The 21,608-nt window shown below is 41.8% G+C and overlaps 1 protein-coding gene and 1 long non-coding RNA gene across 2 annotated transcripts; both read right to left on the reverse strand.

Annotated features, from left to right (window-relative positions):
* Nucleotides 1-7,238: 7,238 nt before the first annotated feature.
* On the reverse strand, nucleotides 7,239-8,967 carry LOC143102693 (uncharacterized). Its single transcript, XR_012982634.1, has 2 exons — nucleotides 8,169-8,967; nucleotides 7,239-7,728 (listed from the first exon to the last, which is right to left on the reverse strand). It is a non-coding gene; the product is annotated as an uncharacterized LOC143102693 (long non-coding RNA).
* An 8,188-nt stretch (nucleotides 8,968-17,155) lies between these two features.
* Nucleotides 17,156-21,344, reverse strand: LOC143102694 (E3 ubiquitin-protein ligase TRIM39-like). Its single transcript, XM_076266455.1, has 6 exons — nucleotides 20,488-21,344; nucleotides 19,642-19,737; nucleotides 19,199-19,429; nucleotides 19,079-19,101; nucleotides 18,803-18,921; nucleotides 17,156-18,650 (listed from the first exon to the last, which is right to left on the reverse strand). The coding sequence occupies exons 1-6, from the start codon at nucleotides 21,145-21,147 to the stop codon at nucleotides 18,088-18,090; spliced, it is 1,692 nt and encodes a 563-aa protein (XP_076122570.1). The 5' UTR covers nucleotides 21,148-21,344; the 3' UTR covers nucleotides 17,156-18,087.
* Nucleotides 21,345-21,608: the final 264 nt, after the last annotated feature.

The following is a 21,608-nucleotide window of genomic DNA, read 5'->3' on the forward strand; positions in this document are numbered from 1 at the left end:
TACATAATAACATAATCAAAATGTGCAACTGGTCTATGAGCTCTCACGTTAAAAAAAAAAACAGTGTGGAGAACCACATTAGAATGGTTAGATAGCATCTCACTGCAGACCACGCACTGTGGCTTTGGGCAGTCTGTCTCCCAATCCACGTGAAGCCTAGGGCTATATTATGGTATAAAATTCTCGCCAAAAGTTTTCTGTACCTGTACCTAAGTTTTGTGCTTGTAATAATATTTTGTGCTCGTAAAAAATATTTGTGTACATGTAAAAATAATTTGTATCTGTAAAAATATTTTGTGCATGCAAAAATGGTTTGTACATCTTCAAATCCGTTTTGTCACTGTGTAGAAAAAATGTTTGTGAATTTGCGAACGATTTTTGCACGCACAGATTTTCCATTTGCAAGTGCGCATCTGTTTTCTACAGACATGAAACAGATCTACGGGTACGAAACGAATTTACAAGTACAAAACTTTTTTACAAATTTTCCCAAAACAGCCAATCACAGCACTGCTTACTGAACGGACAGTCAGCCGATCAGCTCACTTCTTTAATTCTGAAACGCTGGACATCTCTGGGTACATCCATGTAAACACTACAGTCAGAAGAGGTGAAACAAGTATTGGCTGGGCTAAGCTAACGTCAAAGATACTGCTTTTATCAACTGTCTCTGCTAACGTTACGTGAAAGCACCGCACATATAACATGGGAAATACAAAGGGAGGGAGGGAAGGGAGTCAGCCTAAAGACACCCTGAACTTTTTTGGTAGCAGTAACTGTTATGTTCTAGCTAGCTTAGGTAACAAGCTAACTTAGCTAACAAGCAAACAGCTCAACTTAACTCTATTCCTTCCCTACTATGAACAGTGTTGGGAGGGTTACTTTCAAAACGTATTCCGTTACTGAATACAGAATACATGCCCAAAAATGTAATCTGTAACGTATTCCGTTACGTTACTCAATCTGAGTAACGTATTCTGAATACTTAGATTACTTCCGCATTGAATTGCATTTTATAAGTGTAGGAATGCGGCCATCAAATCCTGCTTAGGCCTACTAAACAGGCCTATTCTGGTGTGTTCTTCTGTTCCAAATGGCTGAAGTGTTAGGCCCACATAGGAGAATGTAAAGTCAACTAAGCTACCTGATACAACTTTAAAATAGCAAGGTGACCACTAAAACTACTGTACAGCAGGCGACTAGGCTAATTAAAACAAACTAAATAAATAGGCTATAAGGGCGTAGCCAGAAAATATATTAGTGTGAGATTTTTCGGTGGCATCAACCCAGTACAAGTGAGGGGCGCATATGACAGGTGGAACGCAAATGACCTGTAAATGTAAACACTATAGGCTACTGTATATCAGTGCTCTCAAAATGAACGTGATTGCGTAATGACAATCAAAAACCGCACATTAAAATATGCTAGCCTACTCGCAAGAATAATTCTTCAGAGGCTGCACCATATAATTCATTTTAAAACGTAAATGTAGATTAGGAAAAATGTTTTATCCATAAAGCTATTTTAAGTTAGAATAAAAAACTTAGAATGCAGTGCCTATTTTAGAGATTGGTTTAATTGTAGGTCTAAATCAACACGTGAACTAGGCTCTGTTTATTGATTAGCAAACTGTGTAACCGATTGGCCGAAGTAGCCTGAGCTATTAATACTTGGGAAAATATCCTTTGAACAGACATCAGGAACCGCGATCAGTGAGGAACAGGAGTTACCTCCACTTACTTTACTCCTAATTTGCTGTGCAAACAGTCATTTCAGGGTCTCCGATGACGCGTCCATAATGCACACTGGCTGCGTTTTGAGGCTAGTGCAAGACGGCGGGGCTTAGATTAGAACATGGAAATCATAGATTGCTTTCAGGAGCTTCTGGGAAATGGAGTTGCCTTAATTTATTTAGAGAGTGAATAAACTTATGAAACAGAGAAGTATCGTCATGTAATCCATTGATTTCAACAATGTAACTGTATTCTAAATACCAACTATTTAACTTGTAACTGTATCGGAATACAGTTACTCATAATTTGTATTCTGAATACGTAACGCCGGTACATGTATTCCGTTACTCCCCAACACTGACTATGAATCTAATATCATTAACTAGAACTAATAAACAGTATAGTTTAAAACGCGAGCACTGGATAGGTAATTAGTAGGTAACAATAGGTAATGGCAGCTAACTGGGCTAGTATTGGCTGGGCTAAGCTAACGTCAAAGATACTGAGCCTGTCTCAAATCGCGTACTTCTGCACTTACAATACCTAATTTGAGTGCATGAGGGTGTTCACACTGACAATTCCAACGACACGAAGGGCGCTGCAAGTTCCCGGATGGTGCACTCATAACGGTCAAAAAGCTGAGTGTGCAACGCTGGACACTTTTCGCCCTTAACGGACGCCATCTTGGCCAGATAGCGGAAGGGGAGGGAGCATTTTCAAACTCGTGGAAATCGCGGTTGAGAAAGCTGAAGCAGCAGCAGTGGAAAACAGACTTTACAGAGGTACAAGCAAGTTATAACATAAACGGTTCATGTTTTGACACAGTATGACCATGTCACTGTCGAGTTGAGGACGCCAATAAAGTTATGTTAAAATGTTTGCGATCGTCATTTCCGTGAAGTGCACGGAGTTAGTGTTTGATATGAGACAATACTATTTTGTTAAAATTTGTGCACTCCGCCAGTAAGCACACAGTGCACATAGTGTACTACACGAAAGTGTACTCACGTAAGTACACCATTTGAGACAGACTCACTATCAACCGTCTCTGCTAACGTTACGTGAAAGCACCGCACATATAACGTGGGAAATACAAAGGGAGGAATGACTAGTCGGAAAACACTAACACAATAACTATACAGAACAATTATATCATTAACTAGATGTACCGCATAGCGGTACAAAATATGACCGCCGCTCAGTCCTGTACATCCGTTCCGCGAAAATAAAGCACACTTCAATTTGTCTCCATATTTTACTCCATCCCCCACTCTTGAAACTTTTGTGTATGCTTGTTTGGCATGCCTGAGTGTGTGTGTGCGGCTGCACAGAAAGTAGCCTACTGGTGCTGAAAAGGTGAATAGATTGTAGAATAGCCAAAGAAGATGTAGCATTGTTATAAAACCTTTAAAATCTCTAAACAATCACAAGTAGGGCAGTTCATCACAGTTCATCCATTGCAACTGGATTGATGAAAGGTCACTTACACCTGTAGGCTACATTGTATTTGGGAAAAGCAAAAGGTATCAGCATAATGTTATTTATGTATTTATTTGTTTATTTATTTATTTATTTACAAAAACATCTCAGCCGTTTTCAACAGCTATCAAAAACAAAGGTCATTTTTGGATGGATGGATTTTTTTGTGAATGTTTCTTCTTCTACATAAGATTTTAGTCATCTTTAGTTCATGTAATACTTTATTGTCAATGCACAAATTAAGTAACAGTAGTCTGAAACGTTATTGTTAATGCACAAATTAAGTAACAGTAGTCTGAAACGAAATGCTGTTTTACTAGTGGTGCAAATAACTGACATGTCCAAATGGGCCTTGATGAAATGCGTCGCTAGACTGTTCATACACATTTTAACGGGCCAAAGTTGAAGAGCTGTTGTCCGTTATTGTTCGTGCAAATATAGGCTGATTCATGTTCCCTTGCATTGTGTAACTGAGGTCCATGGCTAGTCTGGCTTTCACCAGACCAAGCTCAATCTTTTAAGAAATCAAAAAATAAATAGCGGGCAGATCAGGCTGGGTTCACCAAGCGAGCCTAGTCCATAGGCACCCGATATTGTTCACGCTCTGGCTATTCTAAATGCAAAAATGCATCAGGGAGTTATGACAAAACTGTAACTAACAAACTAGATCCTAATAGAAAGCTGTTAGCTTCCTTAAGCTACAGGTAGGCTTATAAGGTAGGCCTATTTACAACATAAATTGTCAATAAGCTATGCTGGCGACACAAATAAAATCTCCTTTGGAAACCAATGGCTTAAGCCTTACAGTATCAAGCGGTTTACATGTAGAGACCCTCATTATGCTACTGTTTAAGTGTGGTGCTATTTTGAGCCTTGTTAGTGGTATAGAAATAGCGATTTCTTTCTACTGTACGTGTGCCCCGAAGGCTAGCGTTAAACACTAATTAGCGGTTTGCAATAAAACTGGTCACATTCGACTAGCATGAAAATAAATCCCAGCGAACGGTCGAACTCGTACAAATGTGTTATTAACCCCCAGGTTCATTTTGCGCCGGAATTGTCCTTTAAATTGCTTTGCGTTCGACGGCTTTCCTCTGGTCTTGTTCAGTGCATCTACAGCTATTTTACTAGCAGCGCTCAACTCTCCCCTCAAGTCAGTCTGCTGCCGCTTTACTTCCTCTGACTGCCTAGCCATGGTGATCGCTTTCGTGAGAGTGAGTTCCCGGTCGAGCTGCATTCTCTCTGACAGTTTCGAATCTTTAAGTCCAACCACCAAACGGTCTCGCAAAAGTTCGCCATACTCACAGCTCTCCGCTAGAGCATAAAGTGCCGTGAGGAATACATCCACTGTTTCTGAAGGCTGCTGCACTCTTTTATTAAACTTGGCCCTTTCGTAAATCACATTTTCTTTGGAACGAAATATTTATCGAATCCTTTCTTTACTGCACTGTATTGCTGACGCTGCTCATTAGTTAGTTCTAACCCGCGTAGCACGTCGTTGGCCTCATCACCCATGCAGTAGACTAATGTGTTAACTTGATTTGCCTCAGAGGAATTGTTCAAATTACTTGCCAGTCTGAAACGCTCGAACCGCCGAATCCATTTCTCCCATTCGTGTGGTTTAGCAAAGTCAAAGGCTTCCGGAGGCTTGATAGTAAACGTCGCAGTTGGGATAGCGTTAGCAACTCTCTCCCCACCGGGCACAGCAGGTGCTTGTTGTCCGCCTTCCATGCTTAACGTTAACTTTTCTTTTTTCTTTCTCCTTCGTCGTCGCTTACGGGATCTTGACATAGCACACTGTCCCTTGACCGCTGCTTAATGTCCGCGCTTCTGACACCATGTTGTGTTGTTCAATAAAACAAGCATGACGACTCGGTGTTCATTTTGAGATTCTTTTACTGCCAAAAACCTTGCATTGCATTACCACTCTAAACTTAACCTAGAGAGTCTCCCTCTAGTGTCCAGGCGACATATATAACACTGTATATATTGCTTTTTTCAGCAGAGTCTATGCTATCCAGATCTGCCATCATTTCTTGTATTAGTACTAGCATTGGTTTTATTTTGATTTTTAAAGAATTAAAATATAATAAGCGTATTATAAAAAATCTTATATTTTGACATGTATCTCACCACAGCAAGCTCATAGCTCTAGCCTACATGCATTTCATGTGTGTGTAGGGCAGACTGTCCTGAATCTGGCAATATAATTGCCATGGTGGACGAATTCTCTGGGGCTGAGCAATTTACAGACGTGGTGTGTGCCTTACAGAAATAAATGCCATTTTTTTATCTAGTGATTTAATGACCTTTCTGCGATCCATATCTGTGACACGAACTGATCTGACCTGACTTGACCCGAGTTTACGTGTTATAGCCTGTGTGTCTGGTGTCTACACTCATGATTGGCATCTTTGGCAGAATGTGTATTATAGGCTAGTGACAATGGCTCCACATTTTTGAGATACCCCTACCAGAGGTAGAACTAAACCCAACAATGTTTTTCCTCATCTATAAGGTCTCCCATATATGAAATGGATTCTTGGCTAAAAATATTTTACTAAGATTAACAGATATTGTTATACACCCCAAAACCAAAAAAGGACTAAAATATAGCCTGTCCGTATGGGAGTTAAGGCATATAAACTAGTGCAGATCAATCACACAAGCTCTGAGAACTTTGAAACTTGGCATGTGTATAGTCAGGAAGTTGCTTTACCTACTAGAAAAGACTGGATGTGAATATCTTGATGTATGGAATGAATAGAGACATGTAAACATACACCTAAAATAAGCGGACATGCAAAAAATGAATATCTATGCAGAATGTTTTCATTTACTTTAGCTGCTTTACCAGGGATTATCATAGAAACACATATGATGGCTTGAAAGGTGGGGTTGTACTGAATCCAATACCAAATATGTACATATAGTATGACAAGTTAGGGTGTTCTGTCACTCAATGTATGAGGTGTCCAAAATGAAACACTGGCAAAATACAGTCTCAAGTCCAAATCACATTATCAGTGGTGAGAAGAATGTTGACAAATTCATTGTTACTGCAAGGTAAGTGCTGCTCTATATTAACATTTAATAATGATACATTTCATATGAAACACAGATCCAATTGAATCAGGTTAAAATTGGAACGGAACACCTTTATTAAAATATTTACATTCACTTGCATTTTGTTTTGGTCAAGTCATTACTGCATAATGGAAAATAATATTGCTTTTGTCTGTCCAGACCAGCAGTGGACATTAGAGCCTACACTGCTTACTTCACCCCTAAGTAGCTAAACAGTTAGTTGTAGAAACTACTTTCCCTAGCTAAGAAAGCCCTCTGACCAATGTTGCATGTGTAATTGAACTTAATTTGCATTTCAATGAAAATTCTGAATTTCTTCCTTTTCACTAGTCTCTTGAATTGTAGAGAATGTCTTACAGACATTGGATCCAAAGCTTGTGGGAAACATTTTGAAAAGGGCAAGAAAAAAGATCCCTATATGTCCAAAACCCCACAGCAGAAGGCCTCCAACGCATACTTACCCTTGCTCAGCAGAGAGAGAGATGGTGATGTCCATAAAACTCTGGCTCTATATACAGATGATATTTCCTCCAAAATCAAAGTTTCATATCATGTGCATGTATAGCGAACTACTGCAGTAAGACAAAAATCAGTGAGCAGCAGCAAGTTGCAAATGTTGAGAGTGAGAGCACATCTGCACCAAGAAGGCTGAGTAGGGCTGATACAACATCATTTCCAATACAGAGAGATTGTTTCATCTGTGGGAAGGCCAGCTCTAAACCAGAACCTCTGACAGCAATTTCAACTGGAACAGTCACAAGTACCAGAGACAAGGTCCTTCGGGCAGCTTCTGAGAGGCTTGATGAAGACATCTTCAAATTCTTTCATGCCCAGATCTCTTTGCATATGATACCAAATACCATAAAATGCCTTGCACACTACATCTCTAAATGAAATATAGCAGAAGCCATAGATAAGAATAAAAAAGCAGACCAATGTCAATAACAAAGCCTTTATTAAGCTCACTGAAGACATTGATAAAACAGTATTGTCCAAAGGTAGGAAAGGGAGGACTCTCAACTCTTTGACTGATAGCTATGAGAACATACTAAAGACCATTGCTGACCATGAAGGTGAGTCAACACAAGAAATATAGATCAAGGACAGTGGTGTCTACATCCCAACTGTTCTCACTTGAATTGCTGAACATGAATTGTTGATGCAGCCATCGACAACTTTTACCAAAATGAAGACACCCTGGATGGGAAGTGTACAGCTCATGCTATGATGTCTGTTGTGTTCCGAAGAGGCCAAGTCTCCACAGCAGATAAATGCCTAGCACAGGTTCCCTCAGGTTCAGAGGTCCCTCATCACCTTAAACACGATTGATATGAATGGATGGAGATAAACTGCAGGTACATTTTGTAGACACCACCCTCTGTCCTTGATATCTGGTCTGCTGCAACAGATGTGAGAAGTGCCTAACATCTGTATAGGAAACACAGTGTCCCATTGCACTGAGCTCACTGATGACTGGCTTACTACCAAACTTATGATGTATCAAAATGGGAAGTCCCAGTGTGATTGGCGTATGGATGTGACAGCTCTGTTCAATGAGATTATGACAAATTGCGATAACACACAGATTCTCCTTTAAAGCTGGGTCATCATCACATGTTTGGTAATTTCTGTGGGCATGTTAATCAACACAACAGTTCACAAAGTCATACAGGATGCTGGGTACATACTTGCTGCATTGGAAACATAATGGACAGTCACTGCTGACATATTACTCACTGTCATGTGTAGTAGTTCATACAGTGTACGGTAATGATAGCAGTACTAGAGTAAATACAGTAATGGTATTGGCCACTCTCGCCTTGGGCATTTCTGTATCAGAACTGAACTACGAAGTAAACTGCACTTACCGTGGCTCCGTGTCTCCGTGTGCTATTATTCATGCACAGATACTACAGTGGCGACGAGGTAACAAAGTTAAAGAATCCACATCAGTGAAGGGTACTGAAAATATCTGACGAGTGAAACTCCTTGAAAAGGCAACGTTCCGCCTGTTTTTCTGGTTTGAAAGTAACCGAAACTGCTAGCTGCTGAAAGCTTGCCATCAGAAAAAGGGACAGATCCCTGAAAGCGCAAGAACGCCCTCCTGTGGTGAGTGAATATACCGCGAAAAAAAAAAAATCGTTTTGCAAGACAAAGCAAGTTATAAAAGAAAAACGGAGATAAACAGGAAGAGCCAGGGAAAGAATTGTGCTGAAAGAGTGGAAATTACATAAATAAAACACTTGAAGAAATGGCATTGATAGGAAGAGTCCCAGAATTTGACAGTAAGAAAGAAGATTTTGATTCATATTTAGAACGATTTGAAAGATGGCTGTCAGCAAATGAGATTGATGCTGGGAAGAAAGCAGACGTGTTTCTGAGTGTTTTGGGTCCCACTGAATATGGACTGTTGAAAAACTTGATTGCACCTCAGAAGGTTACGGAAGTGTCATACGACAACATCACACGTGCCCTGTCACTGCATTTTAAGCCTAAGCCCATTTTGATTGCAGAACGATTCAGATTCTACAAAAGACAGCAAAAGCAAGAGGAAACAGTGACTGAATACATTCTTGTACTTAAGAAATTAGCCAGCACTTGTGAGTTTGGACAATTTCTCAATGATGCTCTCAGAGATCAATTTGTTTGTGGTCTCTCAGGGGAGGGATATCACAAGCGGCTATTATCTGAAAAAGATATTACATTCAAAAAGGCCTGCGATATTGCACTTGCTCTTGAGTTGGCTTACAAAGACACAAAAGAATTGAGAGAACATGCTGATAAACCAAAAGGGGCAGTTCACAGAGTCTTCAACACTTCAGGTGACCGGCGGCATCACAAGAAGAGTAGCAGTTCATGTAACAACCGGCAGGAGGATGTAAGAGCTAAACATCACTCGTCTACAGAGAAGAAGCAGAAGTGCTATCGATGTGGCAAGGACAATCACCAGTCAACTGAATGCTACTATCGCACCGAAACATGCCACGGCTGTGGAAAAGTCGGACATCTAAAAAGAGTCTGCAAGAAAACAAAGCATAGTGACAAAGCTCAAATGGTGAATGCAACTGGAGAAACTGATGACTCAGATGATTGTAAGGATGACGTACTGCACCTGTTTACAGTGTACACCGCTCAAGGAAAAAAAGATGGAATTTTTGCCAAATTAGAACTAGCTGGTAAACTAGTGAATATGCAAGTGGATACAGGTGCATCCGTGTCCTTGATTCCAGAGTCTCTCTATCATGAGCAACTGAAGAACTGTTCTCTGCAGCCAGCAGCCATTCATCTGTCTTCATACACAGGAGACACCATTCCTGTGCTTGGGAAAATCCTGGTGCCAGTGAAGTATGAGGGACATGAGTGGAAGCTGCCACTTGTGGTGGTGAAAGGCAGTAAACCGCCATTACTGGGAAGAAATTGGCTGCAGAAGATAAAGCTGAACTGGGGAAAGATCTTCAGTCTTCAAGGCTGCGAGAAAAATGAACAGCTCACCTTGCAAGCAATGCTTGAAAAGCACAAAGATCTCTTCAAAGATGGATATGGTAGGATCAAAGACTTCAGAGCAAAGATTAGAGTGCATAGTGAGGCCAAGCCCATTTTCCACAAACCACGACCAGTACCTTATGCGTTGAGGGAATCAGTGGAAAAAGAGCTTGAACGCCTACAGAAGAATGGCATCATAACACAAGTGGAAAGGAGTGAATGGGCGGCGCCTATTGTCGTTGTACCAAAGAAAGACAAGGCAGTGAGATTGTGCGGTGATTACAAAGTGACCGTGAATCGATGCATACTCCCAGAAGAATATCCACTTCCAAATGCTGAAGACTTGTTTGCTACTCTGGCCGGCGGAACAGTTTTCAGTAAGCTAGACTTGGCCTTCGCTTATCAACAACTGGAATTAGATCCAGAGTCAGAGCAGTATCTTACAGTAAACACACACAAAGGCCTCTTCAGATACCATCGCCTTGCCTATGGAGTTTCCACAGCTCCAGCAGTGTTTCAACACACAATGGACCAAATACTGCATGGAATGGAGAAGGTTGTGTGCTTTATGGATGACATTCTGGTGTCAGCACCTACAAAGGAAGAACACCTAGCAATCTTAGATCAAGTGATGGCAAGATTGGAAAAGTATGGTGTGAGAATCAAGCTTTCCAAGTGTGCATTCCTGCAAGACTCAGTGGAGTACCTAGGGTACAGAATAGATGCACAGGGACTGCACCCAACCACAAGCAAGGTCGAGGCCATAGTAAACGCGCCAGCTCCACAAAATGTTACAGAGTTAAGATCATTTTTGGGGTTGCTTAATTACTATGGTAAATTTTTGGCAAATCTGTCCACATTGCTGCACCCACTTCACCAGCTGTTACAAACTGAAACACCATGGAAGTGGTCATCACAATGTGAAGATGCATTCAAAGGCTGTAAACAGCGTCTCCTAAATAGCAAATGCCTTGCACACTATGATCCAGAGAAGCCTCTCAGGCTTGCTTGTGATGCCAGTCCATATGGTGTCGGAGCAGTAATATCTCATGTTCTTACATCTGGTGAAGAGCAACCAATTGCTTTTGCATCAAGAACTCTCTCATCAAGTGAGAAGAATTATGCTCAAATTGAGAAAGAAGCATTGAGCATAATTTTCGGTGTGAAGAAGTTCCATAAATACCTATATGGTAGAAAGTTTGTGTTGTTGACGGACCACAAACCACTTCTGACAATTCTAGGCCCCAAATCTGCAGTTCCAACTCTCGCTGCGCTCCGCATGCAACGCTGGGCCTTAATCCTGTTGGCGTATGATTATGACATTCAGTACAGACGATCCAGTGACCACGCCAATGCTGATGCATTGTCACGTCTCCCATGTAAGCAGGACACTGATGACGTTACAGATGATGGTGGAGTACTCTGTGTCTCACATGTTGATGAGCTGCCTGTTTCAGCAAAAGACATTGCAGAAGAGACATGACATGACCCAATCCTTTCCAAAGTTCTTGATCTGACATTGTCAGGATGGCCAAAGTTTGTGCCAAATCCAGACCTTAAACCATTCTATCTGAAAAAGGACCAGTTGTCTACAGACCAGGGATGTATTCTCTGGGGGTCAAGGGTCATTATACCACCAAAGTTCAGACAGAGACTGTTGTCTGATGTACATGATGGACATCCTGGAATAACACGAATGAAGGCATTAGCCCGAAGTTTCCTGTGGTGGCCGGGACTAGATCAAGAGATAGAGAACTTTGTTGGTCAGTGTGCTGCATGTGAGATCACACTGAACAAGCCTGCAGTAGCACCCCTCCATCCTTGGTCATGGGCTACGTCACCGTGGGAAATAATTCATGTTGATTTCGCTGAGATCAAAAAGCAGCACTACTTGCTGGTAGTGGATGTCTATTCAAAGTGGCTAGAAGTCCTGCCTACACTGCAGACAACAGCTGAGAAGACTGCACATCTTCTCAGAAACCTATTTGCATCATGCCAAAGGTGTTGGTGTCAGACAATGGCCCTCCATTTACATCAGCAGAGTTTGAGCAGTTTCTCAAGAATAATGGAGTCCGCCATGTTTTATCACCACCCTACCATCCTGCATCCAATGGAGCAGTTGAGCGAGCTGTGCAGACATTCAAGAAAGCCTGGACTCGATTGGAAGCACAGTCTGTGTCACCCCATCAACGGCTTGCTCGGTTCCTGTTCACATACAGAAACACTCCTCACACAGTCACTGAGCGCACCCCGGCTGAAATGTTTCTGAAGAGACAACCACGCACTCGCCTGTCATTATTGAAGCCTGACATGTCGGAAGTAGTGCTCAAACATCAGCTACAGCAGAAAAAGGCTCATGACAAGCGAGCAAAGCCACTCCGGATGTTTAAACTGGGAGAGAGGGTGTTAGTTCGGGATTTCAGACATCCAAAGAAGCTGTGGATTCCAGGGACGATTCTGCAACGAAGAGGATCTCTGACCTATGAGGTACAAGTTGGTCACCGTCAAGTTAAGGTGCATGTGGATCACCTGCGTGCATCTAAAGCATCATATTCACCAAGCAGAAGGGATGACGATGATTTCTTGGAGTACTCAGCAGGCTGTGAGGATCCAGCAGAAAGCAAGGAGCCAGAAAATGTTGCTGCTGGTCCATCTCAGGAAGGGCAACAAGAGCGCCGCTATCCAGAAAGGCAGCGGACAGCACCAACTAGACTGAATCTCTAAGTGTTCATGTAGAGATGAGTTATGAATATATTATTCATGTTCAGAGTGCTTACTGCTATGTTAATGAAGTTTGTATGTGTGGTATAACTTAGCACTGCATATTATGTTTACAGGAATAATGATAACAGTACAGTTATTTAGTCTTGTTGTCATAGGTTACAATCTAGGGGGGAGGAGTGTAGTAGTTCATACAGTGTACGGTAATGATAGCAGTACTAGAGTAAATACGGTAATGGTATTGGCCACTCTCGCCTTGGGCATTTCTGTATCAGAACTGAACTACGAAGTAAACTGCATTTACCGTGGCTCCGTGTCTCCGTGTGCTATTATTCATGCACAGATACTACATCATGCTCTACCTGATCCATGCCTTTCCTCAATATGTCTGCAGCCCTGTGTAATATTTGGATTTCAGAAAGACTCTGACTTGTCTGTGGAAGTGTAGTCCCAGTCTACTGTTATTTCTGTGAGTTTAGCAGCTTCCCTCAGTGCACAATATGGTCATACTATCTGAGCAGATCAGATCTGACTGTCTTGGATGTGGAACAAATGCAAGCCTGTCTTTGTAATGCTGTATCAGATTTTCCTTTAGTTTCCAGGATCTATATTTCTTGTGTTGAACTATAGACACACCTTCTTGCTCAGCAATGGTCTTTAGTATGTTGTCATAGCTATCAGTCAAAGAATTGAGTCCTCACTTCTATATCTTTGGACAATACTGTTTTATCAATGTCTTCAGTGAGCTTAATAAAGGCTTTGTTATAGACATTGGTCTGCTTTTTTATTCTTTTCTATGGCTGCTGTTATATTTTGTTTAGAGATGTAGTGTGCAAGGCACATTTTATGGTATTTGCCATCATATGCAAAGAGATCATGGGCATGAAAAAATTTGAATGTACATTCAGAAGCTGCCCGAAGGACCTTGTCTCTGGTACTTGGGACAGCCGTGGCCTACTGGTTAGGGGTTCGGGCTAACCGAAGAGTTACCGGTTCGATCCCCGACCCAGAAGGGAAAAAAGGCGGGGGAAGTGGTTGAGCACTGCTCTCCCATGCCCACATCCACGGTGCCCTTGAGCAAGGCACCTAACCCATCACTGCTCCCCGAGCACCGCTGTAATAAGGCAGCTCACTGCTCCAGGTTAGTGTGTGCTTCACCTCATTGTGTTCACTGTGTGCTGTGTGTTCACTAATTCACGGATGGGATAAATGCAGAGACCAAATTCCTTGTATACGCAAGTATACTTGGCCTATAATTTACATTGCCCCTGTATGAGTCGAATTGGCTGTCAGAGGTTCTGATCTAGAGCTGGCCTTCCCACAAATGAAACAATCTCTCAGTATTTGAAATGATGTTGTTTCAACACTACTCAGCCTTCTTGGTGCAGATGTGCTCTCACTCACTCATGTGCTTACTGATGTTTGTCTTACTGCAGTAGTTCACTCTACATGATATGAAACTTTGATTTTGGAGGAAATATCATCTGTGTATGGAGCCAGAGTTTTATGGAAATCACCATCTCTCTCTCTGCTGAGCAAGGGTAAGTATGCGTTGGAGGCCTTCTACTGTAGGGTTTTGGACATAGGGATCTTTTTTCTTGCCCTTTTGAAAATGTTTCCCACAAATGATACAAAGCTTTGGATCCAATGCCTGTAAGACATTCTCCATAATTCAAAAGACTAGTGAAAACGAAAAAATTATATACATTTCAGAATTTTCATTGAAATGCAAATCAAGTTGAATTACACGTGCAACATTGGTCAGAGGGCTAAGTACTTTCTTAGCTAGGGAAAGTAGTTTCTACAACTACAGCGGGGAAAATAAGTATTGAACACGTCAACATTTTTTTCAGTAAGTATACTTCCAATGAGGCTATTTGCATGAAATTTGCATGAAACACGCCTGCTGAAATTTCTTAAATAGGGGAGAGTGGGGTGAGTTGTGCCAGTTTTTACTTAAAGTGACTTTAAAGGGAGGCCATGATAGTAATGCTTCCAACTACAATATGAACATATATTTCAGGATGTGGTGCATCTCTGGGAACAATCACTTTCAATCTGAAATATAGTATTTAAGAGATATAGCCTTCTGAAAAAATGTGGTCTTGTGGCACAACTTGCCCCCGGTGCGGTAAAACAGTATATTTTGATCTCAGACACTGTAATGCTTTATAAAAGCTAGACAAATTCAATACAAAATTACTCATTTAAGGTTTATTTAAAGTTATTTTACAACATCAAAGGCCAATTTTCTACAAGCCTATTGCGCCACACAGGCACATCAAAGGTCATTTTCCATTGTCACACCAGTTTCATCCATGTTGTAGATCTTGTGTGGAGGGAAGTCATACCTGAAATGAGATTAAAGTTTTGTTGATCAGAGAAGTTTACAGCAGATTTAGGTGGTTGGATGTGGTTGTGTAGATGTCAACTCTGCCACTGCTACTACCTAGATGATGTTCCCCCTCTCCTTCCCAGGCTTCCTGGTCAGTGTGTGTGTGTGTAAAGTTCACAGCATTTCATGGACTTAGACCGTGAAACATTACTGCTAGTGCCTTTATATGTTCTGCCAGCTCCTTCTCTATACAGTATACCCTGCCTGTCTACCTCTTATAACTCTGTGGCATGATGGTATATTTCTATTTTTGGTCTAAAATAAAGAATGTCACATAGTTTTAGTGATAAAATGTAAGAATAAAATGCACAATTACAATAAAATAATATGTTTAAAACATTATTTATAAGTGGGGGTGAGTATAAGTGGAGGTGCCACTGGCACAACTTAACCCAGGGCCTTTGGCACAAATCACCCCAACCCCACCATTTTGGAAAAAATGCATCATCCATCAGATTTGAGCTAACATCATGCTACCTGTATAGACTCATAATGTAGCTTACCAAAGCACTAAAACATGTGTGAAATGTTTCAAACTTGTCTATAACTGTTTTGACACAACAATCAAAAAAACATGATCATAGAAATTTTACTTTGAAAGGCAAAAAACAGTTTTTTTAACTTAAATGTGCTTACCTCTCATGCAATGAGGCTCTCTTCTCTGCAGGATGATTGAAATGGCTGAGTCTTCAAAAATGTGTGGTCACATGACCAATTTCTTCTATAGTTTCCTAGAAATAGGGGGTGGCACAACTTCCCCACTGGCACTAATCACCCCACTCTCCCCTACTTTGTGGAAAAGCCTTTATTCGTAATGACAGCTTCAAGGCATTTCCTGTATGATGAAACTAATCAGTCACAGTATTCTGGTGTGCGTTTGGCCCATTCTTTTAAACAGATAGTCCTTTAATATTGAAGATTTCAGGGGTCCCTCTTGTGAATCTTGATCTTTAGTTAACTTCCAAAACTGTTCAATTAAATTGAAGTCAGGGCCTTGATTTCCTTTCTCTGAAACCAATTGAGTTTCCTTTGCTGAATGGTTTGGATCATTGTCCTGCTGGAAGGTCTAGCCATGTCTCATCCTCATCATCCTGGTGGATGTAAAGATTTTCCCAGAACAAAATTACACAATTCATCATTCCTTCAACTGTGTGAAGTCTGCTAGTACCATAAGATAAAAAACAGCCCACACCATGATGCCACCACCTCCAAACCTCACTGTTGGTATGGTATTTTTAGGGTGATGCACAGTACCATTTCTCCTCCAAATATGGTGTGTAGTATGACATCCGAAAAGTTACATTTTTAACCAGAATACATTCTCTCAGTATTTCATAGGATTGTTCAAATGTTGTTTAGCAAACTTTCAACGAGCTTTGACACGTTTTCCTTCAGCAATAGAGTCATGCGGGATGAGCATGGAGGCCATGACGGTGGAGTGCATTACCTATGATTTTCTCTGTAACAATTGTACCTGCTGCCTCCAAATCTTTCTGGACCTTTCTCAGAGTGGTCCTTGGCTCTTGGGCTACTCTGACTATATCCTTCTGACGTCCTGGTCAGAAATATTGCAAGGAGATCCTGTGCATGGCCATTTGATGATGTAGTGATTTTCCTTCCACTTGCAAATAATGGCTCCAATACTGCTTGCTGGATGATTCTGAAGTTTTGAAGTGCATCTGTAACCATTTCCATTAATATGTTTTGCAAGAATAGGTCGCAAAGATCTTGGTAGAGCTCTTTGCTTTTACCCATCATGAAATGTTTGTTGTGTGACACCTTGCTATCAAAAAACCTTTTTATAGCCCACCAGTATGTACTAACCCAGCTTATATCAATTTGCACAGATAGGAGGGATACTTTCTCTAACTATTTATAGATTCCAGTTTGTTCTTTGCCATTCCTTCCGTTTGTGTACTGCTTTTTCTTAGCGTGTTCAATACTTTTTCCCTGTGCCATTCCACTTTTTTACTCATAACACTACTTTTAGACATTAATGTTTGGATTTTTATATATGTGTGGATTACCTAAGTTAATACTAATGTCCGGTGAAAATTTCATGCGAATAGCCTCACTGGAAGTATACTTACTGAAAAAAATGTTAACGTGTTCAATACTTATTTTCCCCGCTGTAACTGTTTAGCTACTTAGGGGTGAAGTAAGCAGTGTAGGCCACTGTGTCCACTGCTGGTCTGGACAGACAAAAGCTAACAATATTATTTTCCATTATTCAGTAATGACTTGACCAAAACAAAATTCAAGTGAATATAAATATTTTAATAAAGGTGTTTCATTCCAATGTTAACCTGATTCAGTTGGATCGGTGTTTCATATGAATTGTTTAATACTGGGACATATGAAATGTATCATTATTAAATGTAAATATAGAGCAGCACTTACCTTGCAGTAACAATGAATGTCAACATTCTCCTCACCACTGATAATGTGATTTGGACTTAGAGACTGTATTTTGCCAGTGTTCCGTTTTCTTTCATTTTGGACACCTCATACATTGAGTGACAGAACACCCTGATTCGTCATACTATATTTACATACTTGGTATTGTTGGATTCAGAACAACCCCACCTTTCCAACAAGCCATCATATGTGTTTCTATGATAATCCCTGGTAAAGCATCTACAAAGTAAATGAAAACATTCTGCATAGATATTCATTTTTTGCATGTCTGCTTATTTTAGGTGTATGTTTACATGTCTCTATTCATTCCATACATCAAGCTATTCACATCCAGTCTTTACTAGTAGGTAAAGCAACTTCCTGACTATACACATGCCAAGTTCCAAAGCTCTCAGAGCTTGTGTGATTGATCTGCACTAATTTATATGCCTGAACTCCAATACGGACAGGCTATATTTTAGTCCTTTTTTGGTTTTGGGGTGTATAACAATATCTGTTAATTTAACAATCTTAGCAGTAAAATATTTTTAGCCAAGAATCCATTTAATATATGGGAGACCTTAGAGATGAGGAAAAACATTGTTGGGTTTAGTTCTACCTCCGGTAGGGGTATCTCAAAAAATAAAGCCCTTTCTGACTATTAGTTAACCTTTGAATCAAACTTTTACAATCAATTCTTAACACACACAAGGAAAATATCAACTCATTGAATCAAGGTTGCAATTAGTTTTAGCACAGGAAGTCAGATAAAGTATGAGCAGTTCTCCTCGTCACCAGGTGGCGCTATTCCACACAGCAACCTTTGCAGGGCACAACTTCAGCGGGCTGCCATTGTTGCCATTGATGTTGGCTCCGGGGCAGAAGAAAGGGAACATCCTTTCAGTGAAGGTCTGGTCACTGAACGTGTAGATGGGTGTCATAGCCACGGGGTTGGAGAAGCTGACCTCACCTGCCCCGTAGTCCAGCTGAATTCTGACCCTCTGCAGCGGTGCGCTGACGCAGAGGGGCGTCCGAGGCCTGGTCATGGCTGTGTACTCGCCATCCGAGTACGAGATGGTCCAGAAGCCGCCCTCGGGGCAGCCTGAGATCTTGCCCTTTCGCTCCACGGACTCGTTGACCACGCCCAGCACCCAGTCCTGCTTGTCGCCGACCTCCACCTCCCAGGCGTGGCGCCCGGCCATGTACCCCTCGGAGCCCAGCACGAATACGAAGTGGTCGAAGCGCTCGGGGTTGTCTGGCAGCTTGTGCACCTTGCCACTGTTGGTCACGCTGGTCAGGTCTCTGTTGATGGTGAGCCAGGTGTACGCAGAGTTGGGATCCAATGTCACAGGGGCTGACAGAAAACAGATTAAAGCGATAACCAGAGATCAGCTCTGGATGCTTGAAAACACTTGGACTTTTGACTTTACATTTCTGTATGGTTAAACTTGAAAAAAAAAAACTCAAAATGTCCATGCATTTGCAAAATGTCAATGCCATACTCACTATACTCCACAAGAGACTGCATTTTGTTCCAGACTTTGTACTTAAGAGAGCCAAGGTGCTTGGCAGTGTTGATCAGCACTCCAGGAACACTCTCTGGCACCTGCTGTGTAATCTGGGCTCTGTAATGAGGGTATTTTTCTGTCAATAGAGTGAGACTGTGTCTGTACACATGCTTGTGTGTGTGTGTGTGTGTGTGTGTGTGTGTGTGTCTGTGTGTGGGCTTTCCTGCCAGCTAGTATGTGTAATCCAAACAAAACCATGGGTCAAATCACTCACCTCTTGGTGGTATTCTTGTAATTCTGTTATTGGGAAAAATGTACCGTATGAATCAGTCCAATTAAAAAAATCCTTGAAGTAATGAAAAACCTGCAAAAAATTTAGCTGAGCATCACAAACCTGAAGAAATTTTGTGTCGCTGGTGGCGATCTCATTTTCAATGGCAATGACCACTTGAGAGAAGGTGAGGATGTCTCGTGTGATGCTGTCGGTCTTCTTCTTCATGATCTGATTCTTCTGCTCCTCTTCCTCCTCCAGCACTGCGAGTCTGGCCGCCTCCTCCTTCTGCAGGAACTGATACATTTCCGCAAAGTCCTCCTTGATCTGCCTCTCTGTCATCTGTTTCTGATTCTGCCAAGAGAGCCCACAATTTTGCTGCGGTCATCAATAATGTACTACACAGTAAATAGATTTATACTGATTTTTAGATAACACAGAATGGGTCATGTTATTCTGATGCATTCATTAGTTTGACACCAAATGTCAATTATGTTAGACATTGATGTCTAACCATTGATGTCACACTCTGTTTTTTTTCTGAGAAGTGCCCTTCATGTTGATACCTTTATGTATACTGTCATGTCATCACATTCCTGCTTAGCTACATAGAGCCCGCGAAGACTCTTCTTCAAAGGCATCACTTCTTTTCTGAGCTCTTCCTAAAGAAAGACACAGGAAAGAATTAATAAAGAATGTGGAGCAAAACTTGTGATATAAACAACCATACATGCCACACACATACACACTATGACCATTTGAAAACATGTTACTTATCTCTACATTCTGTCATATATCCATACAAAAGGTATGACCATACATCTAACGTGACTGTTTGTGACCATTTAGTGGTTAACCATTTAAGTTCCTCAGCATTATAAGTCTAATTTAAGGAAAAGGAACTAAATGACAAATCCATAGCCGAATTGTACAGAAGGACAAGACAATCTGCAGATGGCAATCTTTAGACATTGAAGCAAAGTGGTAACTAAGCAAAAAAACTCAAATGGGCTCACTTTCTGCTTCTCAACATTTGATTATTTTTACAGAAGGTGTATGTGCCCAGCCCAATTGTTTCTTAATCAGTCAGAGAAGTGACATTTTCATAAAGGTGCCTGACAGCAGTTTGATCAACGTTCGATTCATTTGTTTTTTACATTTGTCCAAAACTCATTTGAGCAACACAATGAGTCTACTCAAGCAGACAGGCCGCAATAAAGAGAATGTCAGACAATGTCTGCAACACTGAGCGCTGGCATATATGAGAAGGTCAGCTGGGTAATACAACATGGTCTTTACACACACCTTGACTGTCTGTCTCACTCAGATTCCTTCTGTCACACCCTGGGTACGTCCAGCACCACAGTAAATTCAAAGCACTTTCTCTCAGTCTCTCTCTCTCTTGGACCTACCTTCAGGTCTTGGGCGGCCTCCACCACTGGACAGACGCTGTGTCCCTGGTGCTTCTTGGACGTCTGGCAGATGCAGCACAGCACCTCGTTGTCCTCCTGGCAGTACAGCTTGATGGGCTCCCCGTGTATCGGACATAGCTCCGGAGGCCCTGCGCCTCCACTGGCCTCTCCGCTGGCCCCAGCTTCGGCGGCGGCCTGGAGCTTCTGTTCCTTCAGCAGGCTGTCGCACACGTTCTTCAGGGCCAGGCTGACCGTGGGCTCCTGGAGCGAGCACTTGGTGCGGCAGAGGGGGCACTCGCGCTTGGCCGCCTTCTTGTTCCAGAACTGCTGCAGGCAGCTCTTGCAGAAGCTGTGGCTACACTGGAGCACCACGGGGTCGGTGAAGATCTCGCAGCACACCGGGCATGACAGCTCGTCCTCCAGCGCCGACTTGGAGCGCGAGGACATCGCCCGCCGCCTCAGCTCAGCCGACTTGACGCTGAGGAGCGGGTTGGCCCCGCCAGGCTGCGAGAGAGCCCTCGGTCGAAGGGGAACGGCGGCACCACTAGCTGCACTAAGATTCTCTTTGAACAAAAAGGATCCCCTTTCCTTGCTGTTTGTCTGGGTTAAGTATGTTTCAAAGCTCCATTTTCTCCCTCTATAACCTGTAGTTCGCTGCATCTCTCTCAGCTTTTGTCACCATACCAGAGATTGTCCACTATGGTATAGGTCAACGGATTGACTGGAAGAACTGGTCTGACCCCAACGCCCAACCTGCTCTTTAGAGTGTTCACAGCCTAGTACAGCTCACCTGGCCATCTGATCTAAACATGAGAGCATAGTCACCATACACGCCCTTAAAACATTTACTGTTTATGTCCACCCAGCCTCAAAGGCTCCACCAAAACCAACACAACTACTTAGAAAGCACTTATGACTTGTTTGCAGTCAACAGTACTGTTTTGGGGACTCGGTGAGCGGTTGACTGTCATGTCACTTTTATTTATGAAGCATTAGACTTGTACCGTCCTTTCCATTTGAGGCAGGTCAATTGACAATAAAAATGAACAAGAATGAGAACATTTAAAAAGGCTGTCATATTACACAATATTGTAATAAAAGTGAAAGAACAAAAGACAAAC

Source organism: Alosa pseudoharengus, unplaced genomic scaffold, assembly GCF_046254945.1.
Source record: "Alosa pseudoharengus isolate Yale_2024_CS ecotype anadromous, Long Island Sound unplaced genomic scaffold, YU_APseudo_1.1 YU_APseudo_1.1_scf_4, whole genome shotgun sequence".
Lineage (NCBI taxonomy): Eukaryota > Metazoa > Chordata > Actinopteri > Clupeiformes > Clupeidae > Alosa > Alosa pseudoharengus.

Coding starts and splice junctions, on each gene's coding strand:
- LOC143102694 (XM_076266455.1), bottom strand. CDS start 21,147: ATGCAGCGAACTACAGGTTATAGAGGGAGAAAATGGAGCTTTGAAACA. Junction 19,738..20,487: donor AGGCCGCCCAAGACCTGAAG/GTAGGTCCAAGA, acceptor GTCTTTCTTTAG/GAAGAGCTCAGAAAAGAAGT. Junction 18,922..19,078: donor TACAAGAATACCACCAAGAG/GTGAGTGATTTG, acceptor CCCTCATTACAG/AGCCCAGATTACACAGCAGG.